This window comes from Emydura macquarii, unplaced genomic scaffold (assembly GCF_026122565.2).
Source record: "Emydura macquarii macquarii isolate MOO-44397 ecotype Brisbane River unplaced genomic scaffold, CSIRO-AGI_Emac_v2 contig_1477, whole genome shotgun sequence".
NCBI lineage: Eukaryota > Metazoa > Chordata > Testudines > Chelidae > Emydura > Emydura macquarii.
Window position 1 is genome coordinate 12,978,829 of NW_027131614.1, and position 22,317 is coordinate 13,001,145.

The window sequence follows — 22,317 nt, forward strand, 5'->3', positions numbered from 1 at the left end:
ATCACCCTTTATGTGGATGAGCACTAGAATTGAACTGGACACTTTTCCCAGTGGGTTTCACAGGTATCTGCTGACAGAAGAAGAATATTGAGAGACTCGGGAATCTTGTGTTCCATTCCAGGCTCTAGAGGGGAGAGTTCTCTAATGGTCACAGTCTTCTCCTCAAACATGACTCCTTCTGCCCTGTCCCCTTCGACCTGCCCTTGTCCCAGTCCTGCCTCTTCCCCACCTTTGGTTCCCTTTCTCTTCACCTAGCCAGTCATATTCTCCACTCCTCAGGCTTCTCGTTCCAATCCCAGTTTCCTTGCCTAGCAAATCATTGACTCACCACTCCAGACTCGTCGTCCAACCATTTCAAGTTCTCCCCATCCCTAAATTCCTTGCTCCCAGTCTCCTTGCCCAGTCAGTCCCAGTTCCTCTGTCCCAGTTCCTCATCCAATTTCTCTCTCACCCCCACATAAGCCTGCAGTTGCTCCCCCACCCACGTTTCCCATCCCCTCTCCTTCCTTTGGCTCCTTGCCCATTCTCTGTATCCACAACCCCACAGGTATATTATCCCAGTCTTTTTGCCAACCCAGTCCCACTTCTCACCCTGCCGCACAACTCCTCAGCAGATCTGTCTCTCCTCCTCCCTCACCTTCTTCCCTCAGTTCTTAGTCCCAGTCTCCTTATACAGTCATTCCCTGCTTCCCCACTGACTCCTCATCCAATGTCAGTCTCTTTATTGATCTGGCTCCTGGTCATCCAGCCCCCAGCCTCCTTGTCCTGACACAGCTGCAGTCCCCCCTATCCTGACTCTTATTCCCAGTTTCCGTTTCCTCCACTTGCCAGCCTCCAATCCCAGCTTCCAGACCCCATCCCTTAAGTTCCTTGCACCATTCTACTCTTCTCCCCCCACTCCGCAGCACGTCCAGTTTTTGTCCCCTCTGCATTCAAATCAGACAGCTTCCTCCTCCATGCTGCTTGGGCTCATTAGGGGAGTCAATGAGAGCATGGGAAAAATAGGCTCAGTCCCAACCTGGAGCATGCCCAGTGTGGACAGAATCTTCCTATGACTTTAACTGCTAAAAATCTAAGAAGTTTCTACTGAATTGTTCTTCTGAGGGAGAGGTGGGCAGATTCTGCAGCCCCCACCTCCCACTCCTCCCTCACACACACAACAAGAATCACCAAAGAAGGGAAGGATGGTCCAGTTGTTAGGGTGCAAGCACAGGATGTAGGAGACCTCGGTTCAAGTCCCTGCTGACTCCACAGACTTCCTCTGTGACCTTGGGTATGTCAGTTAACCTCTCATGATCCCCCCAGGATAAAACTGATTTTACCCCCTGAGGGTGACACGAGGGCCAGCCCCCCTTCACACCTTAAAATAAATGGAGATAATTCATCAACTGATAATAAAATACTGACAATCTCTAGAGAAACAGTAGGAAAATAAACTGTGATCAAATAAAATTATTTCCTGAGATTATTGCCCTCAGTTTTCAGAACAGGGACTGTCTTTTACAGCATCTAGCACAATGGGGCCAAGTCCTAATTTGCATTACTGTACTACAAATAAAAAATAATAAGAAATATACCAGTCATATGAACATGATTATCCCCACCTTGGGCAGTATTTTTTGCTACTGCACTCACATAGTCAAAATGGATAACAATACACAAAAACTACATATACATTCAATTGCACTCCAAGGTAAAATTTCAAGCAGAATTCACAGCTCCACTTATTTATAGTCATCACCATGGTTCTGACATCTTGATAATAGTTTACTGAATGAGGTTGATGCTTCCAGCTGCTACATTTTTTTTATCTTTCAGTCTTTGTGGTTTCAGGCAGTGACAATGTAGAACTAGCAGGCAGCTATCAAAGTTGCCCAAAAGATTAAAAAAAAGAAAACTAATGATAGCTTTAAGAGGACACAAAGTTGGCAAGACTGCTCAACAGGGACCTCAACACACAGAGTGAATATTAAAACCCAGCAGGCTTTACACATGGCAGGGGGTACAGAAATGCAAGTGTTGATGTAAAATCATTAGCTATGGCATATTCATAATATTTCAGGACTACAAAGCCTGTCACCTTTTAGCAATCTTTAGAGTCTACACCATTAAAAAAGGATATACAATGTGCTAATATACAAAATCTTAAGAATTATGTTCTTATATATTCATATTAACTGAACTGCTACATATGTATGTCTTGCTCTACATACATAAACATTTACGTGGAAAAGTATGTAAATGGTAGAATACTTGAAAACTAACTAGACTGTAAGTTCTTTCGGGCAGAGGCTATCTTTTTTGTACAGTGCCTACCACAATGGGGCCTGGACCATGACTAGGGCTCCTCAGCACTATAATACAAATAATACCATCATCTCCACATGCTGGTACAACCCAGAATTATACATCTTAAAAGTAAAATGTGACCATTTCATTACCTACAAATCAATATACTGGATTACCCAGGAAAAATAATCTTGATAATTAAATCAATGACCAAATGTCTATTATAGAATTAGAAGGCTTCCCCTTATTTAAAATTGACCTAACAATAAAGGAATATATTCATATATGAAGTGGCTAAAAGGTTTGGGGGAGGGGGAGAGGGGAAGGGGGCACGATTATTGTCAACTGGAAAGTCTATTTTTCCACAACACTGAAAATGTCAGGGTTTTTTTAATTTATTAGTTATATACAATATTCACTGAATTTACATCTGCACACCTACCTTGGCTGACCTCCTCTCACCAATAGGAAGAGACAGTCCCTGAGTATATGGATCTACTTCATTAGTTGTCAGATAATTTTTCTGTATAAAACAAAATGAATAGTTCAATAAGTTTTGAACTATCTAATTTTGCTTGCTAAATACAGCACAGGGCCTAGGAATTTACCCTGCCATATTCCAGAAGGTATATTTGATCCACTTTAATAAAAGAGAAATGAAAAGCAACCTTCACTTTTTAGAAATGCAGGATATTTTTGGAATACAAACCAACAAAAGCCAAGAAAACTGGAAGTAAAAGGTTTTGTTGCCTCTATATTATGCATTAGTGATGAACAGTTAGCGTTAATTTGAATGATCCCAATTGGAACGTTTGCCATAGCTTTTCTGTATTCTCTCGTTTTAGAGTTATTTAGGGTTGCTACATGAATTACTTTCTCTCTCATTTAAAAATAGATTTTTTTACATATAACCATAATTAAATCCTTCTATTAAAAATCAAGAAGGATGAAAGAATTCTCCAACATGTTACCTTGGTGATGAGTGAAAAGGTGAAAGGAATTTCATGATCAGCAATTAAAGAAAACATGCCCATAATTCCTATTCCAACAACGGGAATCTGTTATTAGTAATTATATAGCGATATTAGTAATCTGTATATCAACATTACTAATAGCTATACTCTACATCATACCAAAACGTTAATGTCTGCTCTTCCAGCCTAATAACTCTATATCAAACGTACAGCTTCAAAATTGAATGGCTTCCCTAAATTGTAGTCCAGTGTAGTTGTAGCCATGTCAGTCCCAGAATATTAGAGAGACAAAGTGGGTGAGGTAATATCTGTTATTGGACCAATTTCTGCTGGTAAGAGAGACAAGCTTTCAAGCAACTAGGAGCTCTTCAGAAAATATGATCCAATAAAAGTTATTACCTCATCCACTTTGTCTAGCCTCCTTTAGCAGAGTTACTATGGTTGACCCTAAAATCATCTCCAGTGTATCCTCAATTGATCAGTTATTTTATAAAACCCATTTTTAATAAAATATTGTCTGCTTGTGTTTCCATGTCTGCTATCTTATTTAACTAGCATCATTTTCTTCTGTTCTTTCTGTTATAATGTAGATATGTTTTGTGCAACCCTAGAGGCAGAAACAGATGTAATGATTTCCATCTGTTCCAGTTCACATCCATGTCATTATGAATCATACTAGACAATTACAAGTGAGTAAATTTAGGGGGTTTAACAACTATGCAAATACCCAGATACTGAGACTGGACTAGGTTAATAGGAAGAATGATGAATAATATTTTTGTCTGGAAAATATTAATGAATTCATTGTAATCCTTGACAATATTTAACTACTGCCAAATTTTAAACAAGAGCTTTCATAATAAACTTCCAATTATTAAAAAGATGCTTACAGAAAGTCAGCACTTGGTATGGAAATTTTTGTTTTCTAGATAAGTACACAGTTTAGAAGTTACCAACCAAAATACTCCAAGAGCTGCTCAGAATCACAGTATCACGTTATTTTGGAGACTGAAATTAAAGATCAATGTGAGATCAATATGGCTAACAATATGTCTGACAGGAAGGAAAATGTAAATATCTAAATGAATCTCAACTAGGTATGAAATTAACAAGCAGTAATTATTGCAATCAATATAAAAGTAAAATAAATGTGATGCTCTATGGATGTTTTGAATAAGAATAAAGCAATTCATTATAAATCAAAATTAAAATTGTATATGAATTTCAAATTAAAACAAGAAAAACTTCACTTAGAGATTAAAAAGACACCACTACACTTGCTACTGCCATATAATAATTCTGTTGCATGCCACTCTGGTCATTAACACTGAACATATTAAACAGTAAGTGTTAGCATTTCACGTAAAAATATTCTGGAATTTGAAGCCCTACACAGAACATATTGCATTTAGCCTTTTAATACAGCTCTTTCTACCATACCACCCATCACTTCTTAATTTAGGAAGCATTAGTATAATTTAAATTACTAAAAGACTTTGTCAAAAAAACTATTTTCCTCTATTTTTTTTTTCCAATTTGTTTAAATTGCGTATTTGGCACCAATGTTTGATGCATAGTCAGTTTCACTGTTCCCCTATGTAGTCTGTCAGTTTCACCTCACTGAAGAGACATCTATAGTGGTAAAGAAGAAGGAAGCCCCTGATTAAAATGAAATTGATTATTTTAATTTTTCTTGGCATACTGTACTAATTGGGGACTCTCAAAAACTTGACAAATTTCAGAAAGTTCCATTAAAATTCTTTCTATACAGTAAAACAGCAAGAGTCCTGTGGCACCTTAAAGGCTAACACATTTATTTGGGCATAAGCTTTCGTGGGCAGAAACCCACTTTGTCAGATGTAGTACCCGTCTAAGATAATTGATGAAGACTGAGGGAGCATGCCTTGTAGCAAGTACATCTACTATAAGAAACAAACTGTTGAAGAGCCAGCATGATATAGCAATGATAGTAAATGCAAAGAAGTAATCAGCGAATGTTGCAGAATTATATTAATGAGAAATAATAAGCACATCTTGCAATAAGCAAGCATAGAAGTACTGTTACTCACAACTGCAGTACACACAAATACACAACACACACAAACATCATGATTTTTTTATCCATTTCATTTGCACAAACCTGATTATAACACAGCAAAAAGCTAATTTGGGGGAAAAAATATATTGCAGGCATCCTACCTTTCTTTTTGCCTGTGAAATACCCTAAAAATCAGGAAAAACAGACTATTCATAAAGTGTCCTCCATTAAAACCACTTCATTTTATCAACAAAAAAAAATAGCACCTTTAAAAAGACCTATTTATTTATCTATTTTAAACAAGCTGAAAGGCAATGACACTAGGCGCAAATAGCAGAAATTACATCAAACTACATTTTTTTATTTAACTTTTAAAATCTGATCAATTAAAACCAGATTTAGTATATTCCAAAAGAAGATAAAAATTATGCTAGGTTTCTTCCATACAAGTTTAAGTTTTAAATCATCACTGTGGTATCTCATAATCTGTACTAAGCAGAACAGAAACAGCCTTCTTTATAATCAAATAGGTAGAATTGTAAAAAGGTGGTGCAGAACTGAGGCACTATATTGACTAAATTAATATTTTTACCTGAATTATTAGATCATAACATAGGTCAGTAGTTCTCAAAGTGGGGGGCAGGCCACTCTGGGAGGTATGAGATGGATCATGGGGAGGCGCAGAGCAGGGGAGAGAGCCGGTCCAGCTTCAGATTCCCCAGAGACAGAAGCAGCCGCCACCCACCTCCTGCCGCAGCAGCAGCCCCATGCCATTGCCGGGCATGCCCCCCGTGCTGTTGCTGCTGCCCTTGCACTGCTACTGCAGCTGCTGTCCCTGCTCCCTGCTCTGCTGCTGGTGCTCACTGCTCCCTGCTGCCGCTGCTCCCCATATTGCTGCTGCTGCGCTCCCCGCTTCCCATGCTGTAGATCCTGTTTTTTTCTGAAAGTGGGGGTTTGGAGGAAGAGGGGTGCGATTGTTAGGGACTACAGTACGGGACGCACCCCTGTTTTTTTCTGAAAGGGCCCCCCTTTTCAGAAGGGGGAAAGATGAGCGCAATTCGGGGGAAGGAGGGCACAACTGTTAGACAAAAGTCCACAGGGAGGCTCCATTTAAAAAGTTTGAGAACCACTGACATTGGTAACCATTTATTAAGCAGATCCCTGTTTAGCATGTCAAATACCCAAGAAGAGTAAGAAAGATGATAGCAGACAAAAAATAAATAATATTTTAAATCCAGTTGTATTATAGTAATTCGAAATCTCAAGGCAGATCTGTGGAAGTCCAGAACATGTAGCACGTCATGACGTTGGCATTTTAAATCACCTTTATTCTGGAAGCAGGTCTTTGAAATTCTCACAGCTCAGAATGAACTCAGTCTCAAAAGACTTTTTTCATGGTGCTTTTATTTTTTCCTAAAATCAGAGACTAATTTCAAACAGGATTTACCTGAGAAAGATACCGTCTATAATCTTGTCGAAGTTCCTCCTTTAGTTTATGTTTTTTTCTTTCATATTCATCTCCAAGAGGCAAACTCAAGCCATACTCATCTGTAAAGTTTAATACAATTCTTATTCACCTTCTATTAATACAAAACAGTACAAATAAGAGTTGTGTTACTTTCTGGAAAAAATATTTTTGGCTTTTTACCAGGTAACACAAAGGAAAAAAACCTGAATTATTCAAACAGAAATCATATAAAGTTATGAAGGATTAACTGCTAGTTATCTTGTCATCTTTAAAAACAATCATGTAGAAAACATTATGAAAATGTAGTGCCTGGTTCTTTTCTAATTATAAAGAGTTTTTCCCCTTTGGTCCTTATATTTCATTGCCTTAGAAGCAAATTTACCACAATCTGAACTCAAAAGCATAGGTTTGCAAACATTTCTAAACAGCAGTGTTTTAGATTACTCCATACAATCCCTATTATTGCTCTTTAATCTTGAAGCAAATCACTCCTCTTTAAAGCATATATTAGTGAAGAAACTAAAAATGTATTACCTGGTATTTCACACTGTGCTTGTTATGCAATATCATATGCTTCAGATAATGTATTTTATAACATTATATCTGTTTAGTATGAAACTCATATATATTATATATACTGGCACAATATACAATTTTGAAGAGACTCATGACCACAAGAAGCAATGGTATTTCTTCCTTCAACCTTTCGACTCTAAGGTTCTGAATTCTCTCTCTCTCACATCACTTAGATTATTAAATATGAAGTGACACATTCATATTTAGCCCTGCTTCAAGACTGTTTTAAGATTTTGAAATTGTTACACTCTAAAATATATTTGCTACACAGATTACTGTCCTATGAAATCAAAACTGATTCTGCGAAATTATAAAAAATATCCCCTTGGCTCAAAAGACCAATCATCATTTCACTTGACATCTGAAGAAAATGAAGAGAGAATTTCACAAAATTACAAGACAAGAAGCACCCCAAGACCAAGAGCCAAATTTTGAAGGCTTAACATTTATCTCTATCTTCTCAGTACAATATTAATGTACTGAGCTAAATGTAATAATTCCCCTGTAAACAAAGCCTTTTATTTTCTTTCCCAACACCATATAATTTATCAGCCTTTAGTTACAATGGGGAGGGGATGGAAGATTATTGAGAAGTACTGTTGCCTGTGATTCCCTTGAAAGCATTTCAAGTTAAGCATGGTCTAACTGGAGTGAGCCAGATGACTAGGAGCAAGAAATTTTTAAATTTTATTCCCAGGTCTGGTCCTGATTTACTATGTGGCTTTAGGTTAATCTGTTTGCCTAATTTCCATCACTTTAGTTACTCATAGTGAGAACTAATTAATGTCTGTACAGTGTGTTGATGCATGAAGCACTATGTAAATGTTAAGAATCGCTAATCCTGGAGTCATATTGTCATGCATGTACTTTAGACAGGCTGTTAACTCATTTTGTAATCATCTTATAAAGAACATGAAAAAATGGCATAATGAAAGGATGCACATAGACTCATAGACTCTAAGGTCAGAAGAGACCATTATGATCATCTAGTCTGACCTCCTGCACAACGCAGGGCACAGAACCTCACCCATCCACTCCTATAACAGACCCCTGACCTATGACTGAGTTATTAAAGTCCTCAAATCATGGTTTAAAGACTTTAAGGTACAGAGAATCCACCAGCAAATGAGCCATGCCCCATGCTACAGAGGAAGGCAAAAAATACCCAGAGCCTTTGCCAATCTGCCCTGGGGGAAAATTCCTTCCTGATCCCAAATATGGTGATCAGTTAAACACTGAGCATGTGGGCAAGACTCACCAGCCAGACACCCAAGAAAGAATTCTCTGTAATAACTCAGAACCCACCCCATCTAACATCCCATCACAGGCCATTGGCATATCTACCACCTGTAGTCAAAGATCAGTCAATTGCCAAATTGGGCTGTCCCATCATACCATTCCCCCCATAAATTTATCAAGCTCAGTTATGAAGCCAGCTACGTTTTTCCCTCCACTGCTCCCCTTGGAAGGCTATTCCAGAACTTCACTCCTCTGATGGTTAGAAACCTGTATCTAATTTCAAGTGTAAGCTTCCTGATGGCCAGTTTATATCCATTAGTTCTTGTGTCCACATTGGTGCTGAACTTGAATAATTCCTCTCCCTCTCTCGTATCTATCACTCTGATTTTACTTATAGAGAGCAATCATATCTCCCCTCAACCTTCTTTTGGTTAGGCTAAACAAGCCAAGCTCTTTGAGTCTCTCTCATAAGGCAGGTTTTCCATTCCATGGATCATCCTAGTAGCCCTTCTCTGCACCTGTTCCAGTTTAAGTTCATCTTTCTTAAACATGGGAGACCAGAACTGCACACACTATTCCAGATAAGGTCTTATCTCCCTATCTCTACTGGAAATATCTCATCTGATGCATCCAAGGACCACATAAGTTTTTTTCATGGCCACATCACACTGGCAGCTCATAATCATCCTGTGATCAACCAATATGCCCAGGTCCTTCTCCTCCTGTCACTTCCAACTGATGCGTCCCCAGCTTATAGCAGAAATTCTTATTAGTTCCAAAATGCATGACCTTGCAATTTCCACTATTAAATTTCACCCTGTTTCTATTACTCCAGTTTACAAGGTCATCCAGATCTTCCTGTATGATATCCCGATCCTTCTCGGTATTGGCAATACCTCCCAACTTTGTGTAATTTGCAAACTTTATTAGTACATTCCCACTTTTTGTGCCAAGGTCAGGAATAAAAAGGTTAAATAAGATCGGTCCCAAAACCAATCCCTGAGGAACTCCACTAGTAACCTCCCTCCAGCCTGATAGTTCACCTTTCAGTATGACTAGTTGTAGTCGCCCCTTTAACCAGTTCCTTATCCACCTTTCAATTTTCATATTAATCCCCATCTTTTCCAATTTAACTAATAGTTCCGCATGTGGAACCGTACCAAATGCCTTACTGAAATCTAGGTAAATTAGATCCACTGCATTCCCTTTGTCTGGCACGATCTATCTTTTGATTAGCTCACAAATTCTGACTGGATTGGTTATGCCCTAATCTGGCTCAACTGGAACTGTCATAAACCAATCTGCCATCCGTTAAGTATGGACTCATAAAGGGAAGAGTATCAGAATACATTTTTGTGTTCCTTATTTTCAAACTGGCACTTATAGATTTCAGTTGCTGGCTGACAGAGAAGAGGTCAACAGGTGAGCTTCCATTCATAGCTTCTGGCTGTTATTAACCATTCTGATTCAGTTTTCATGAAAAGGTGGGACAGATTGGCAAGAACAAGGGAAGAGTACGTGTTTGTTATTTAAGAAAATTTACCTCCTCTCCTTTTTTTAAGCTCCTCTCTTTTTAAAGCTACTCTAACCATAGTTTCCATAGAAACATCAGCCAACCAGAGAGAAATTTCAGCTGCCTGCTGTTGATTTGGATTCCTAGGGAACTTGAGGTTGGATCAACTAAAAGAAAACCAGAAATGCTAAGAGCAACTAGCTACTGATTCTTAACTGAGACCAGGAAATGCCAATTTCAAAAAAAATTCTATGAAATCTGGGCTTAATTCTGTTCTCCCTTACAGCAGTAACCCCTCTGAAGCCAATGAAATGTCATCAGAGTAAAACCAGTGAGGAACCATAATCTGGTCTTTTGTCACAAAGTCTAAGATACTGGGGCAGGAAGGTATTTAAAGTTTCAATTTATTTATGAAATAATCTTTTGGATTATCCATCCAGAAAGATTCTGAAGATAGCATAATCACAACTGGATACTAACCTAGGAGTTACTGGCACACTTACTACTGTTATGAGAAGTTGTAGTGAGGAGCCTATGCAGGGGTAGGGTGGTCAGATATTCTGAAAAAAGAAGATTTTGGATAGGTTCGGAACTCTTTCTTTTTACAGAGGCTTGGACTGGGAGAGGGGTGAGGGGAGCAAAAATAATAAAACTATGTTTCAACTAATTTTATGGACATTTTCTGCTTTGAGTCATAGCCTTGTTCTTTCACTTTTGCTGATTTTATGATTCATGGTTAAATATCTTTTTTGTATGCAATGCGCAAACTTTGAACTAATAAAGACAGTAATTTAAAAAAATGTAGAAGAGTGTCACATCTAGTGTATTTATTAAAATAAATTTTTACAAATATATTTTACTACTTTCCATGTTATTTTTTAAGTTATTAAAGTATGACTGTACTGAATAACTTCACTTTCCAAGTGAATAATAACACACTCCCAAATGCTCAAAATAGCAGAGAAGGGGAGAACCCTCTCATCTGGCCTCTAGTCCAATTTAAAGAAGCCTCAGGGCTGTTCTAAACCACATCCATTTATAATGGCCCCCCCCAGGCCACATACAGACCCTGGGAGGGCAGTGATGCCTGGCATTGAGCTGATTATGTCAACGGTATGCTAGCTGGGGTTTCCCATTTAAGGCAGCTTTCAGGACACGAATCTATATTATTTCATTTTGTTTAAACAAAGTTAACACATTTAGTTACTAATCTGAGGGAATGTTTACAGTAATAAGGCACTTCAGGTCATGTGGTGTTATCGATATCACTACTTCTGTGCCTCATAATCTGCATGACACATAACAATGACAATAGCAATGACACACACTATGTTATAATTTATTCCTTTATGACATCATGGAAATATTTCTGATAAAAAAAAGATAGGAAGTTACATATGCTCTGACATTATTTCACTTTTATTCTCTGGACCAGAAGCATTTCTGATCCCTTATGAAAACTTCCCGCTTCTTTTTAGAGTCTTGTTGCTTTTATGATAACCCTTGGAATTATAACCTCCACAGACAGTGTCCTCACATTAGGTCTTCCCTCTATTCCATTACAGACTACATACAGGACCCCAGTGTCTGTCATGACAGGGAAGATTCCCATCACTTCTTTGGATTCCTTCTGTTGAAGGATGGACTTTGCCTCAATAATGAATCAGGAGGCTGAGTTTCCTTTAAATTGAATTAATGTATGTAACAGTCCACTTTAACAAGAGTATGATTATACTATCCATTTCAGTATCTGGAATGTGAATAATTTGATGTGAATAGTTCAATTATTTTAAATATTTTATTAAATTTAGTTGATTTTTAATTATCTGGGGGTTTGGTGAGGGGCAGTCAAGGGGGCAAAACGTTACCAAGCCATAAAAATGAGTTCCCAATATCACAGTGTATTGCCCAGCTGTTGAACAGAAAGAGGTAGGTTTTGATTTATGTCTAGATCAACTTCATTGTTCCCCATTTTTTAACCAGAAGTATTGGCATGATCCTCAGTGGAGTTATTCCAAATTTACACAGGTGTAAGAGAAATGAAAATATAGCCCAAACAATCTGTTATGACATATACAGATGTGACAATAATATTATAGGCAAAACTTATTTTTATTCCACTGTCTTTGTGGACATTTTTCTCTTACATATCATGCATAAATATAACTTCTGATCATGTTGAAATGTGTAATTATTAAATAACAAATTATTGAGTTGTACCTTTTCACCCCACTACTTGGATTGCATTCTTTTTCTGACATAAAAAATATCTATTGTGTCACTGGCATTATTTTCATGTTTCTGTAATCAATCCATAGTTATTTAGGGATTTCACCATTATCACTATACTGTACATCATGGGCATTTGACTGAAATAGACTTCAGATGCACCTTTGCTAAAAACTCATGGCCCTAATACTTAAAACAAAATAAAATCTTTACTAGCTCTTATTAATACAGTGCCTTATGACAACTGAACAGTCCTTAATCTATCTAGTAGATGGAACCAATACATGTATTAGTCAGTTCATTACAGCACATTAACAGCTGGTATATCTAGTAAAACTGAAGGAGGCTTGCTTGTCACAGCGATAGGGGGTGAAGAGTAAAATACTGAATACACCAGTACTATTTTTCTTTATATTTTATGTTTCTACAGTTAAAACAATAAAATACTAATGACTATAGTAAACTAACTTATTGATCAACAACAAAAGTGACAAAAAATCTGAAGCACATACTTATTCATGTGTTGTCTTTTACCCAAGTTTATCCTGGATAACTTCTGGCGGCAAGCAGCACTTAATTGTCATTTTAGGTCATGTCTAGTGATGTCATTCCACACAGGGTAACATTAATGACAATAGTACATAGTCCTCAGTTTTAAACTGTAGGCAAGATGTTATATTTTTGGGTTTTTAACCTTTATTTTAACACTGTGATTAATTTAAAGTAAATACATGACTAAACAGACCATACTTTTATGTATAACCTCTCCTGAGTGAAAATCTGGTCTGACTGAAGTCAATGGAAGTTTTGCCATTGATTTCAATGGGGCCAGGATTTCACATTTCATTTTCCAAATTATCATTCAATCAAGCACACTTCTGGAGTCATCACAATTTTTCTGGTATTTTTTTTTCAGTGCTTAGATTGTCACAATACCTATAAGAAATTAAATGTAAATATTTTATTCACTAGTTAATGTAACAATCAAGAAGCTGAGGAAAGACTTGTACATAGAAAACCGTTCTTCCTCATCCCTTCAAAAAGTTTACTTTTTCTGTATGTCATATCTCACTTGTCTGTCATGTCTATTATTTAATTATAAATTCCTCAGCACAAGGACCTGTCTTAAGTATTTTCTCCTAGTACATCTGTGGGCACTACAAAATACTTAGCACTTACCTTAAAAACATAAGAACAGCCATACTGGGTCAGACCAAAGATCCATCTAGCCCAGTATCCTATCTTCTAACAGTGGCCAATGCCAGGTGCTTCCGAGGAAATTAACAGAACAGGTAATCATCAACTGATCCATCCCGTTGCCAGTTCCCAGCTTCTGGAAAACAGCAATCCCTGCCCATCTGACTAATAGCCATTTATAGAACTATCCTCCATGAACTTATCTAGTTCATTTTTGAACCCTGTTATAGCCTTAACCTTCACAACATCCTCTGGAAAGGAGCTCTATAGGTTAACTGTGCATTCGTGTGAAGAAATACTTCCCTTTTTACTTTCTCCACACTAGTCATGATTTTATAGATCTCTATCGCATCCCCCCTTAGTCATCTCTTTTCCAAGCTGAAAAGCTCAGTCTTATTAATCTCTCCTCATATAGAAGCTTTTCCATACACCTAATCATTTTTGTTGCCTTTTTCTGTACCTTTTCCACTTCCGATGTATCTTTTTTGAGTTGAGGCAATCAGATCTGCACACAGTATTCAAGATGTGGGCGTACCATGGATTTATAAAGAGGCAATATGATAATTTCTTTCTTATTATCTATTCTTTTTCTAATGATTCCTAACATTCTGTTAGGTTTTTTGACTGCTACTGAACATTGAGTGGATGTTCTCAGAGAACTAGCCACAATTACTCCAAGATCTCTGTCTTGAGTGGTAACAGCTAATTTAGACCCCATCATTTTATATGTAGAGTTGGGATTATGTATTCCAATGTGCATTACTTTGTATTTATCAACATTGAATTTCATCTGCCATTTTGTTGCCCAGTCACTCAGTTCTATAAGATCCCTTTGTAACTCTTCATAGTCTGCTTTCGACTTGAGTAATTTTGTATCATCTTCAAATTTTGCCACCTCACTGTTTACCCCTTTTTCCAGATCGTTTACGAATATCTTGAACAATAATGGTCCCAGTTCAGACCTCGGGGGGACACCATTATTTACCTCTCTCCATTCTGAAAACTGACCATTTAGTCTTATCCTTTGTTTCCTAACTTTTAACCAGTTACTGATCCAAGAGACGACCTTCCCTCTTATCCTATAACTGCTTACTTTGCTTAAGAGCCTTCGGTGAGGGACCTTGTCAAAGGCTTTCTGAAAATCTAAGTACACTATATCCACTGGATAACTCTTGTCCACATGCTTGTTGACCCCCTCAAAGAATTCTAGTGGATTGGTGAGGCATGATTTCTCTTTACAAAAACCATATTGACTCTTCCCCAACAAATCATGTTCATCTCTGTCTCTGATAATTCTGTTCTTTACTATAGTTTCAACCAATTTGCCTGGTACTGAAGTTAGGCTTACCAGCCTCTAAATGCCAGGATTGCCTCTGGAGACTTTTAAAAATTGGCGTCACATTAGCTATCCTCCAGCCGTATGTTCCTTGAGTACTCCTTGAGCATCTCGTTCGTCCTGTGGCCCCACTGGTTGTTTAGCGGGCTTCCTGCTTCTGATGTACTTAAATTTTTTGCTGTTACTTTTTGAGTCTTTGGCTAGCTGTTCTTCGCATTCTTTTTTGGCTTTTCTAATTATATTTTTACACTTCACTTGCCTTCGGTACACCTGAGTGAAATGAGAGGAATGCTCTTGCATCTACAAAGCACTTTAAAAACATCAATCATCCCAATACCTTTGAGATGAAGATAAGTATCATTAGCCTCATTTTATGCATTGGAAAACTGAGAAAGAGGCTAAATGATTTCCAACGCCACAAAAAGGAGTTAGTACTACAGCCAGGATTAGAAATCCCACGTATAATATGAACATCTATTTGAAATATACAGTATACTTTTCAATATTAAATATAGGTTTCTTTTAGGGAACTTAAACTGATCTTGTTAACTTACTATTAGAAACTATCTGGCTACATCTGACAACACCTACTTTAGCATCATCTTGACAGATACCTATGCCCTGATGCCACCACTCCATGTTAAACTGTGGTGGCCCTACTAGAACTCATTCCATGTGGATCTCCTCCCAAGTTCATACACCCCCCATACACTTTTAAAAATCCCTTTATCAAGGTTGTTTTGGCACTATATTTCATAAAATTTTGTTTATCCATTTATTATTGCAACTATTAATTATTTCTGCAACACCATGGCATTGGACACTTTAGAAATATTATTTATTTAGTTTGAAACTAAAAATATTCTTGTGGCATTTTGGTTTTATCAAGTCCTCACATTCTTTTTATTAAAAAAAAAAAAAAAAAAAACCTAGAAATCTCCACTGATAGCAGTGCCATCTGCTGTTTCAGCTGATGTTAACAACTTGCATCACTGAATAAGAACTTGTGCAGTTTACTTTCTCTATTTCAAAGAAGCAATTTTATATATCTGATTTACTCAACATACACAAAATTTAGAAAATGTTAATGGCAGCAATATAGTTTCCCTGAAAGGAGGTGGAGAAAGGACACCTCCAATTCTTGATAAAGGCGGAGGGTCTCCTCCAATTTGCCATGTCTATTCACAGTCTAACTCTCTCTCAGCCCGTCTGATGTCATATTTTCAAGAGAGTGCACAACACAAACCATCGGTGCCACTCTAGTGCCCTGTTCACATTTCAGTTACAACCATGTTTTTATAACCCGTTTGTGACACTTTTTTAACCACAATTTACAACAAAATGGTTTGAGTTTTGGCCATTCTTCAGCTTTTTTCTTTCAAAACAGAAGATGAACAAATGTAATTGTAATTTAGTACTTAACATACTGCCTAACCTTGTTTGTTCTGGGGAAACCAGAGTAGCTGCCCTGTAGCACCTCAGCAAGGGATAACTGTCCAAAAGAAAAAAACCAGAGCAACACCAGCAGCACTTGTGGCAATGCACTTTGAGATGTCTTACCACAAGCAAAGTTAGGGGGTTCAATACACAATGCAAAAAGACAGTGTTCTGAACCAGTTTCAGAAAAAGTCATGTGCACAATAAGGCCTTTGGCAGGGGTGAAACAGATAGCTGCAATGTTTAATAACTTAGTGTTAACCAGGTGGTGTGCACACACAAACCATAGCCAAGATTTTCACACCCAAGTACCCAAATGTAGGCTCTTATATACAGTCTGATTTTCAAAGATGTTGAGCACCCTCAGCAGTCAATAACGTCAGCGAAAGTTCTAAGTACTTGACACCTTTGAAAATCAAGCCATTTATTTAATACCCTACATATTGACTTAAATGCAGTTATGACCCCAAATTTGAAACTCTTGACCCATGTTTCAAGTGAACCATTTTACTAACTGCTTACAAAGTTAGATAAAATTGTAATGTGGAAAGAGCATAATTGATTATGGTAGGCTGCGGGGTATTATTTAAATAACATGAGGCCTTGCTTGCTCCCAGAGGTTCAGTGTTTCCTTTTTTAGCAGCCCCTGTCAACCCAAAGAGTGAGAGACTGTAGTTCCAAGTCTGATATGAATCTAGAATGGCCCCCTTTTTTTGGACTTACAACAGGATGTTCTTTTCAATAAATGAATGAACTGAAGCAGAAAAAAGATTCAGGACAGCAGTACAGAACCTTTTTAAATTACATGGTGAATTTCAAACAGTATTTCTAGCCCAAATGAACTCTACTGTTTCAACCTACAAATATTATTTGCAATATAAGTTATATATGATTGTTATGTAAACTACCTCAAAGGCCAATTTGCATAAGAGCTATAAAATGAAAGCAAAACCTTCAGGACAGATGGAAACCACAGATATACCAGCATTACAGTAAACAGCATGAAAATAAATTAGATGTAAACAGAGCACAGCGGCTACCACACTCTATAGGAAAGGAAGAAGTTGCCTAACAAGAATCTTGACACAGTTCTGAAGCGGTCAAGAGAGAGATCGGAAAACCACAACATAAATAAGAAATGGAAGTATATAAGGAAATGAGGTGGTAGGACAACTAAAGAAGGTTGGTACCTTTCAGGTAGTAACAATAAAATGGAGAAGGGAATAACAAATACTTGCAAATAGAGAGAACAGAAAGAGAAGGTAGAGTGATGAGGAAACAAGGAAGAAAATTAAAAGATATACATTTGTAAAGAAGAGATTAAAAGAGAATGAACACTCTAGTCAAGTCGTATGAGTAAACAAAAATACACAACTGAAAATGCACTTTTCTATTTAATAAAAGTAAATTAAAGAAATGTGAAAAGAGATATTAGTAGAATAAATGTAAAACTGGGTGTTTAATTCTATATCTACTTAAATAAATTTATCTTTCAATTATATCTTCTAATATTGTTTAATGCATTTAAGTTATTACTTCAACTAAAACTAAGTATTTATAATTATTTCTTTGTATAATGAGTGAATCACTACACCATCCCTTATTCCAGAAGCAAAAAAGGTAGTTTAATATAAACATTTAACCAAAAAGATTTAAATATATGTTTTTGGTTTACAAATGTAGTGATTTATCCTTTGCCTTGTTAGGCTTCCCAGAAAATGTAATCTATTTGTTTGTGTTCCTATCAGCCATGCCATGATGACAGGAAACTTATCCCAAGAGGCTGACAGAAAAAGTATTCTTGCTTCCCTGGCTCAAAACACAGATGCAGAACTTCTGGCAGGAAGCTGAAGGGACGATCCACCTGAAATACTACCCCAACATACTCTTTTGTTCCAGCAACCCCAAACACAACAAAGAAAAACACAAACCCTCTACCAAAAACTGGCAAATGGACATTAGCACAAGACATAAGAAGAGCTCTGTGTAAGCTCAAAAGCTTGTCTCTCTCACTCTCATCAACAGAAGTTGGTCCAATAAAAATATATTGTCTCACCCACCTTGTCTCTGTAAAAAAACTGAGTTAACCTGAAGTTTTCAGAGGACAAATGCAGCCTCAAAAAAAATACAAGTGTTTATATTCTTTAAAACAATAGTGATGCTCCTATAATTAAGAATCCAAAGAATTTATTTTTTCTAAACTACACAAATATCTCTAAGGTAACTGAATGCCATCTATACCTGAAAAATGCTATATATTAAAGACATATCATACCAAGTAGATAATTCTCGTGACTGTTTGGTGGTATATTTTCTTTAGCCATGGAGAGTAACACTTTGCTGGTCTCAGAAAGCTTCTCTGCACCTTTGCTCTGAAAAGAAAAAAATGTGTGTATTTTGCAAGAACAGATAAGGGAAATAGCCATAACACAGCCTGAAACAATATTATTTAACTTTCAGTTGGAAAATAGAAATTTTGGTTTTTTTTTTTTTTAATACATGTAATAGACTGTGTATTTCACTGATATTAAAAAAATAGCTCCTGTATTAATGCAATCATTAATCTACTACATTTGATCTCCAACAGCACTTTAAATTGATTGTATGTTTGCAGGGATTTCATAGCCTGTCCATGCTCTGTATTTTTCCCAAAAGATATAATCCACCCTACTTGGTTAGTCATCTGCTAAATGAATCTCTGGGCATGGGTGGATCAAGTTCAAGTCTCCACGTGCCCACACCCACCCAAACAGTTCCACAAGGGTGAAGAAAGGCCCTCAACACAGTTTGTTCATCTCGCCCACTCCTTAGAACTGCTCTGAATAATTGTTAGGCAGCAACTTTAGGGGAGGCAAAAATGAAAGTCTGCCTCCTTCTCTCAGCACCCAGAAAATGAAACTACTATAGAGAATCATGAATGCATAGACAAGCAAGAAGATATGAGGCCTATGCAAAAGACACCGGGAAGGGGGAATAAGAATATAATGGGATACAATACGAGATAGAAGAAACAGCAGAGAGAGACAAATAAAAGAGTAGCACAGCAGGGCAGACAAAGGAGGAGGAAGGGAGAGAATAAAAACAGGAGGATTAGTGAATACAAAAAAAACCCTATTCTATAAGCAGGAACTAACCTTCCCCCACCATCCCAGAAAAGAGCCCCAAAATAGGCGAACAGGAATCTAAAAACAAGTGCAGGGAGGATGAGAGAGAGAAAGGGAAGGAAAGGAACATTTAATTAGAAGCAACCTACCTAACTTTAGAGTAGGGCTTGTGTTTGAGGGCCACTAGCTACCAATTCAATAAGCACCAAAATTATTAAACTGGTAAATTGAAAGAAAGTCAATATCACCCCCCAAGCTAATTTTTTGCATCCCCCACAACAGTGAAAAAACAGGGTTACTTACCAGTAACTGTTGTTCTTCGAGATGTGTTGCTCATATCCATTCCAATATAGGTGAGTGCATGCCCTGTGCTCTGGTTCCCGGAACTTTTTTCCCATTAGCAAGCCCCGTAGGGTCGGCTCAGGCGCTCCCTGGAGTACCGCGCTCATGCCGCGGTACATAGGGCGCCGCCGACCCAGCGGGCCCTCAGTCCCTTCTTTCTGCCGACTCCAGCAGTGGGGACGGAGGGTGGGTGTGGAATGGATATGAGCAACACATTTCGAAGAACAACAGTTACTGGTAAGTAACCCTGTTTTCTATCTTCGAGTGATTGCTCATATCTATTCCAATATAGATGATTAAACAGCCATACCTTGGAGGTGGGTAGGAGTCAGCGTTGAGCCGCTCTCGCCAGCACAGCTCTGCCAAAGCCTGCATCCTCTCTCGCCTGCTGCACGATGGCGTAGTGGGACGTGAAGGTGTGGACCAATGACCAGGTCGCTACTCTGCAGATGTCCTGCAGGGGCACTCATTCCAGGAAGGCCGCTGATGAGGCCTGGGCTCTGGTTGAGTGCGCTGTCACAGCTTCTGGAAGTGGCACCTTCGCCCGCTCATAACAGGTCCTGATGCAGGTGGTGATCCAGGTGGAGATGCACTGGGTGGAGACAGGTGAGCCCTTCATCCGGTCTGCCACTGCTACAAACAGCTGTGTCGACTTCCGGAATGGCCTGGTCCACTCGATGTAGTAGGCCAGGGCTCGTCTGACATCCAGGGAGTGCCATCTCCGCTCCTCCTCCGAACCGTCCGGTTTAGGAAAGAACACGGGGAGGAAGATATCCTGGTTACAGTGAAACTGAGACACCACCTTAGGCAGGAAGGCCAGGTGGGGTCTCAGCCGGACCTTATCTTTGTAAAAGACTGTGTAGGGGGGCTCCGATGTTAACGTTCTTATCTCGGAGACCCTCCTAGCCGATGTAATGGCCACCAGGAAGGCTACCTTCCAAGAGAGGACGAGCAACAGGCATGTAGCCATGGGCTCGAAGGGGGGTCCTCTCAGCATGGCGAGGACCAGGTTCAAGTCCCAGGGAGGCACCGGGTCGCGGACCTGGGGATATAGCCTCTCCATCCCTTTGAGGAACCTCACTGACATGGGGTGTGAAAATAAGGATCTCCCTTCCATCGGCTGATGGAAGGCCCAGATGGCCGCCAGGTGAACCCTGAGGGAGGCCAGTGCTAAATCGCCTGTATGGGCAAGCAGCTCGGTGGGATATCCCAGGACTGTGCCCAACAGGTAAAACGCTTCCACTTGGCCCGGTACACCACCTGAGTGGAAGGTTTCCTGCTGCTGAGCAGAACCTGCCGGACTTGCATGGAACAGGCTCTCTCTCCCTCCGTCAGCCACAGAGTCTCCATGCTGTCAGGTGGAGGAAGTCCAGGTCCGGCGACCCAGTCCTGGGAGAGCAAGTCGTAACACCTTGGGAGCGGCAGCGGTGTGGCTATGGACAGGTCCACCAGCATGCTGAACCAGTGCTGCCTCGGCCAAGCTGGGGCAATCAGTATGATGTCGCCTTGTCTCTCTTGATCTTCAAGAGGACTTTGGGCAGCAGCGGAATGGGGGGAAACGCATACATCAGGGTCTCCGTCCATTGTATAAGGAACGCGTCAGAAATGGAGCCCGGCTCGCGACCCCGGAGTGAGCAGAACCTCGGGCACTTCCTGTTCCAGGACGATGTGAACAGGTCCAGTTGGGGAATACCCCACTTGCGGAAGATAAAACTTATCACCTCCGGGTGAAGTGACCAGTCGTGTCGGGGTAGAAAGGACCTGCTGAGGCGATCTGCCTCGTCGTTCCTGACCCCCAGGAGGTGAGAGGCAGATATGTGGAAGTCGTGCCTCACCACAAAGTCCCAAAGTTGAATGGCCTTCTGCCAAAGAGCCGAGGAGCGCACTCCCCCCTGCCTGTTCATATAGAACATGGCCGCTGTGTTATCCGTGAGGACCTGTACCATTCTGCCCCTCAGAAATCCGAGGAAAACCTTGCAGGCCAGGCGGACTGCTCTGAGCTCCCGGACATTGGGAAGGCACCTCTCGTCTGGTGACCAGAGCCCCTGGGTGCTCAGGTTGCCGCTGATGTGGACTCCCCACCACACATCCGAGGCGTCTGTAATCAGGATTACTAATGGTGTCAAGTCTCTGAAGGGAACTCCCTTCAATACCTCCCCTGGGTCTTTCCACCAGTTTAGAGAAGTCAGTATCTGCGTGGGAACCGTGACTACTCTGTTTAAGGGGTGTCTGGCTCGGGCATACACCGAGGTCAGCCACGCCTGGAGAGGCCTGAGTTTCAGGCGAGCCAGCGTCACCTCATACGTACAGGCTGCCATGCGTCCCAACAGCTGGAGGCAGTGCCTGACTGTTGTCGTGGGGGACCTGTGGAGATCGTCGATTATGGCAGCCATAGCCTCGAAGCGAGGCTGTGGGAGGAAGGCTCTGGCCTGGGTGGCATCCAGGGTGGCCCCTATGAACTCTATGCGCTGCACCGGGATGAGAACGGACTTCTACTCATTGATGAGCAGCCCCAGGCTGGTGCATGTTGCACAAGTGAGATCCAGGCTGTTCCTTACATGGGCTCTGGACCTGC

General features: G+C 39.6%; 1 protein-coding gene across 2 annotated transcripts in view; it reads right to left on the reverse strand.

The window, feature by feature from the left end:
- The window catches only part of CSPP1 (centrosome and spindle pole associated protein 1), a 165,122-nt gene that overhangs the window by 120,990 nt on the left and 21,815 nt on the right, over nt 1–22,317 (reverse strand). For both annotated transcript variants that reach the window (XM_067553656.1, XM_067553654.1), the window contains 4 exons: nt 18,572–18,668; nt 6,749–6,849; nt 5,463–5,486; nt 2,732–2,812 (listed from right to left, as the gene is read on the reverse strand). In XM_067553656.1, the coding sequence (XP_067409757.1) occupies nt 2,732–2,812; nt 5,463–5,486; nt 6,749–6,849; nt 18,572–18,668 (303 nt within the window). The remainder of the gene's footprint in view (nt 1–2,731; nt 2,813–5,462; nt 5,487–6,748; nt 6,850–18,571; nt 18,669–22,317) is intronic.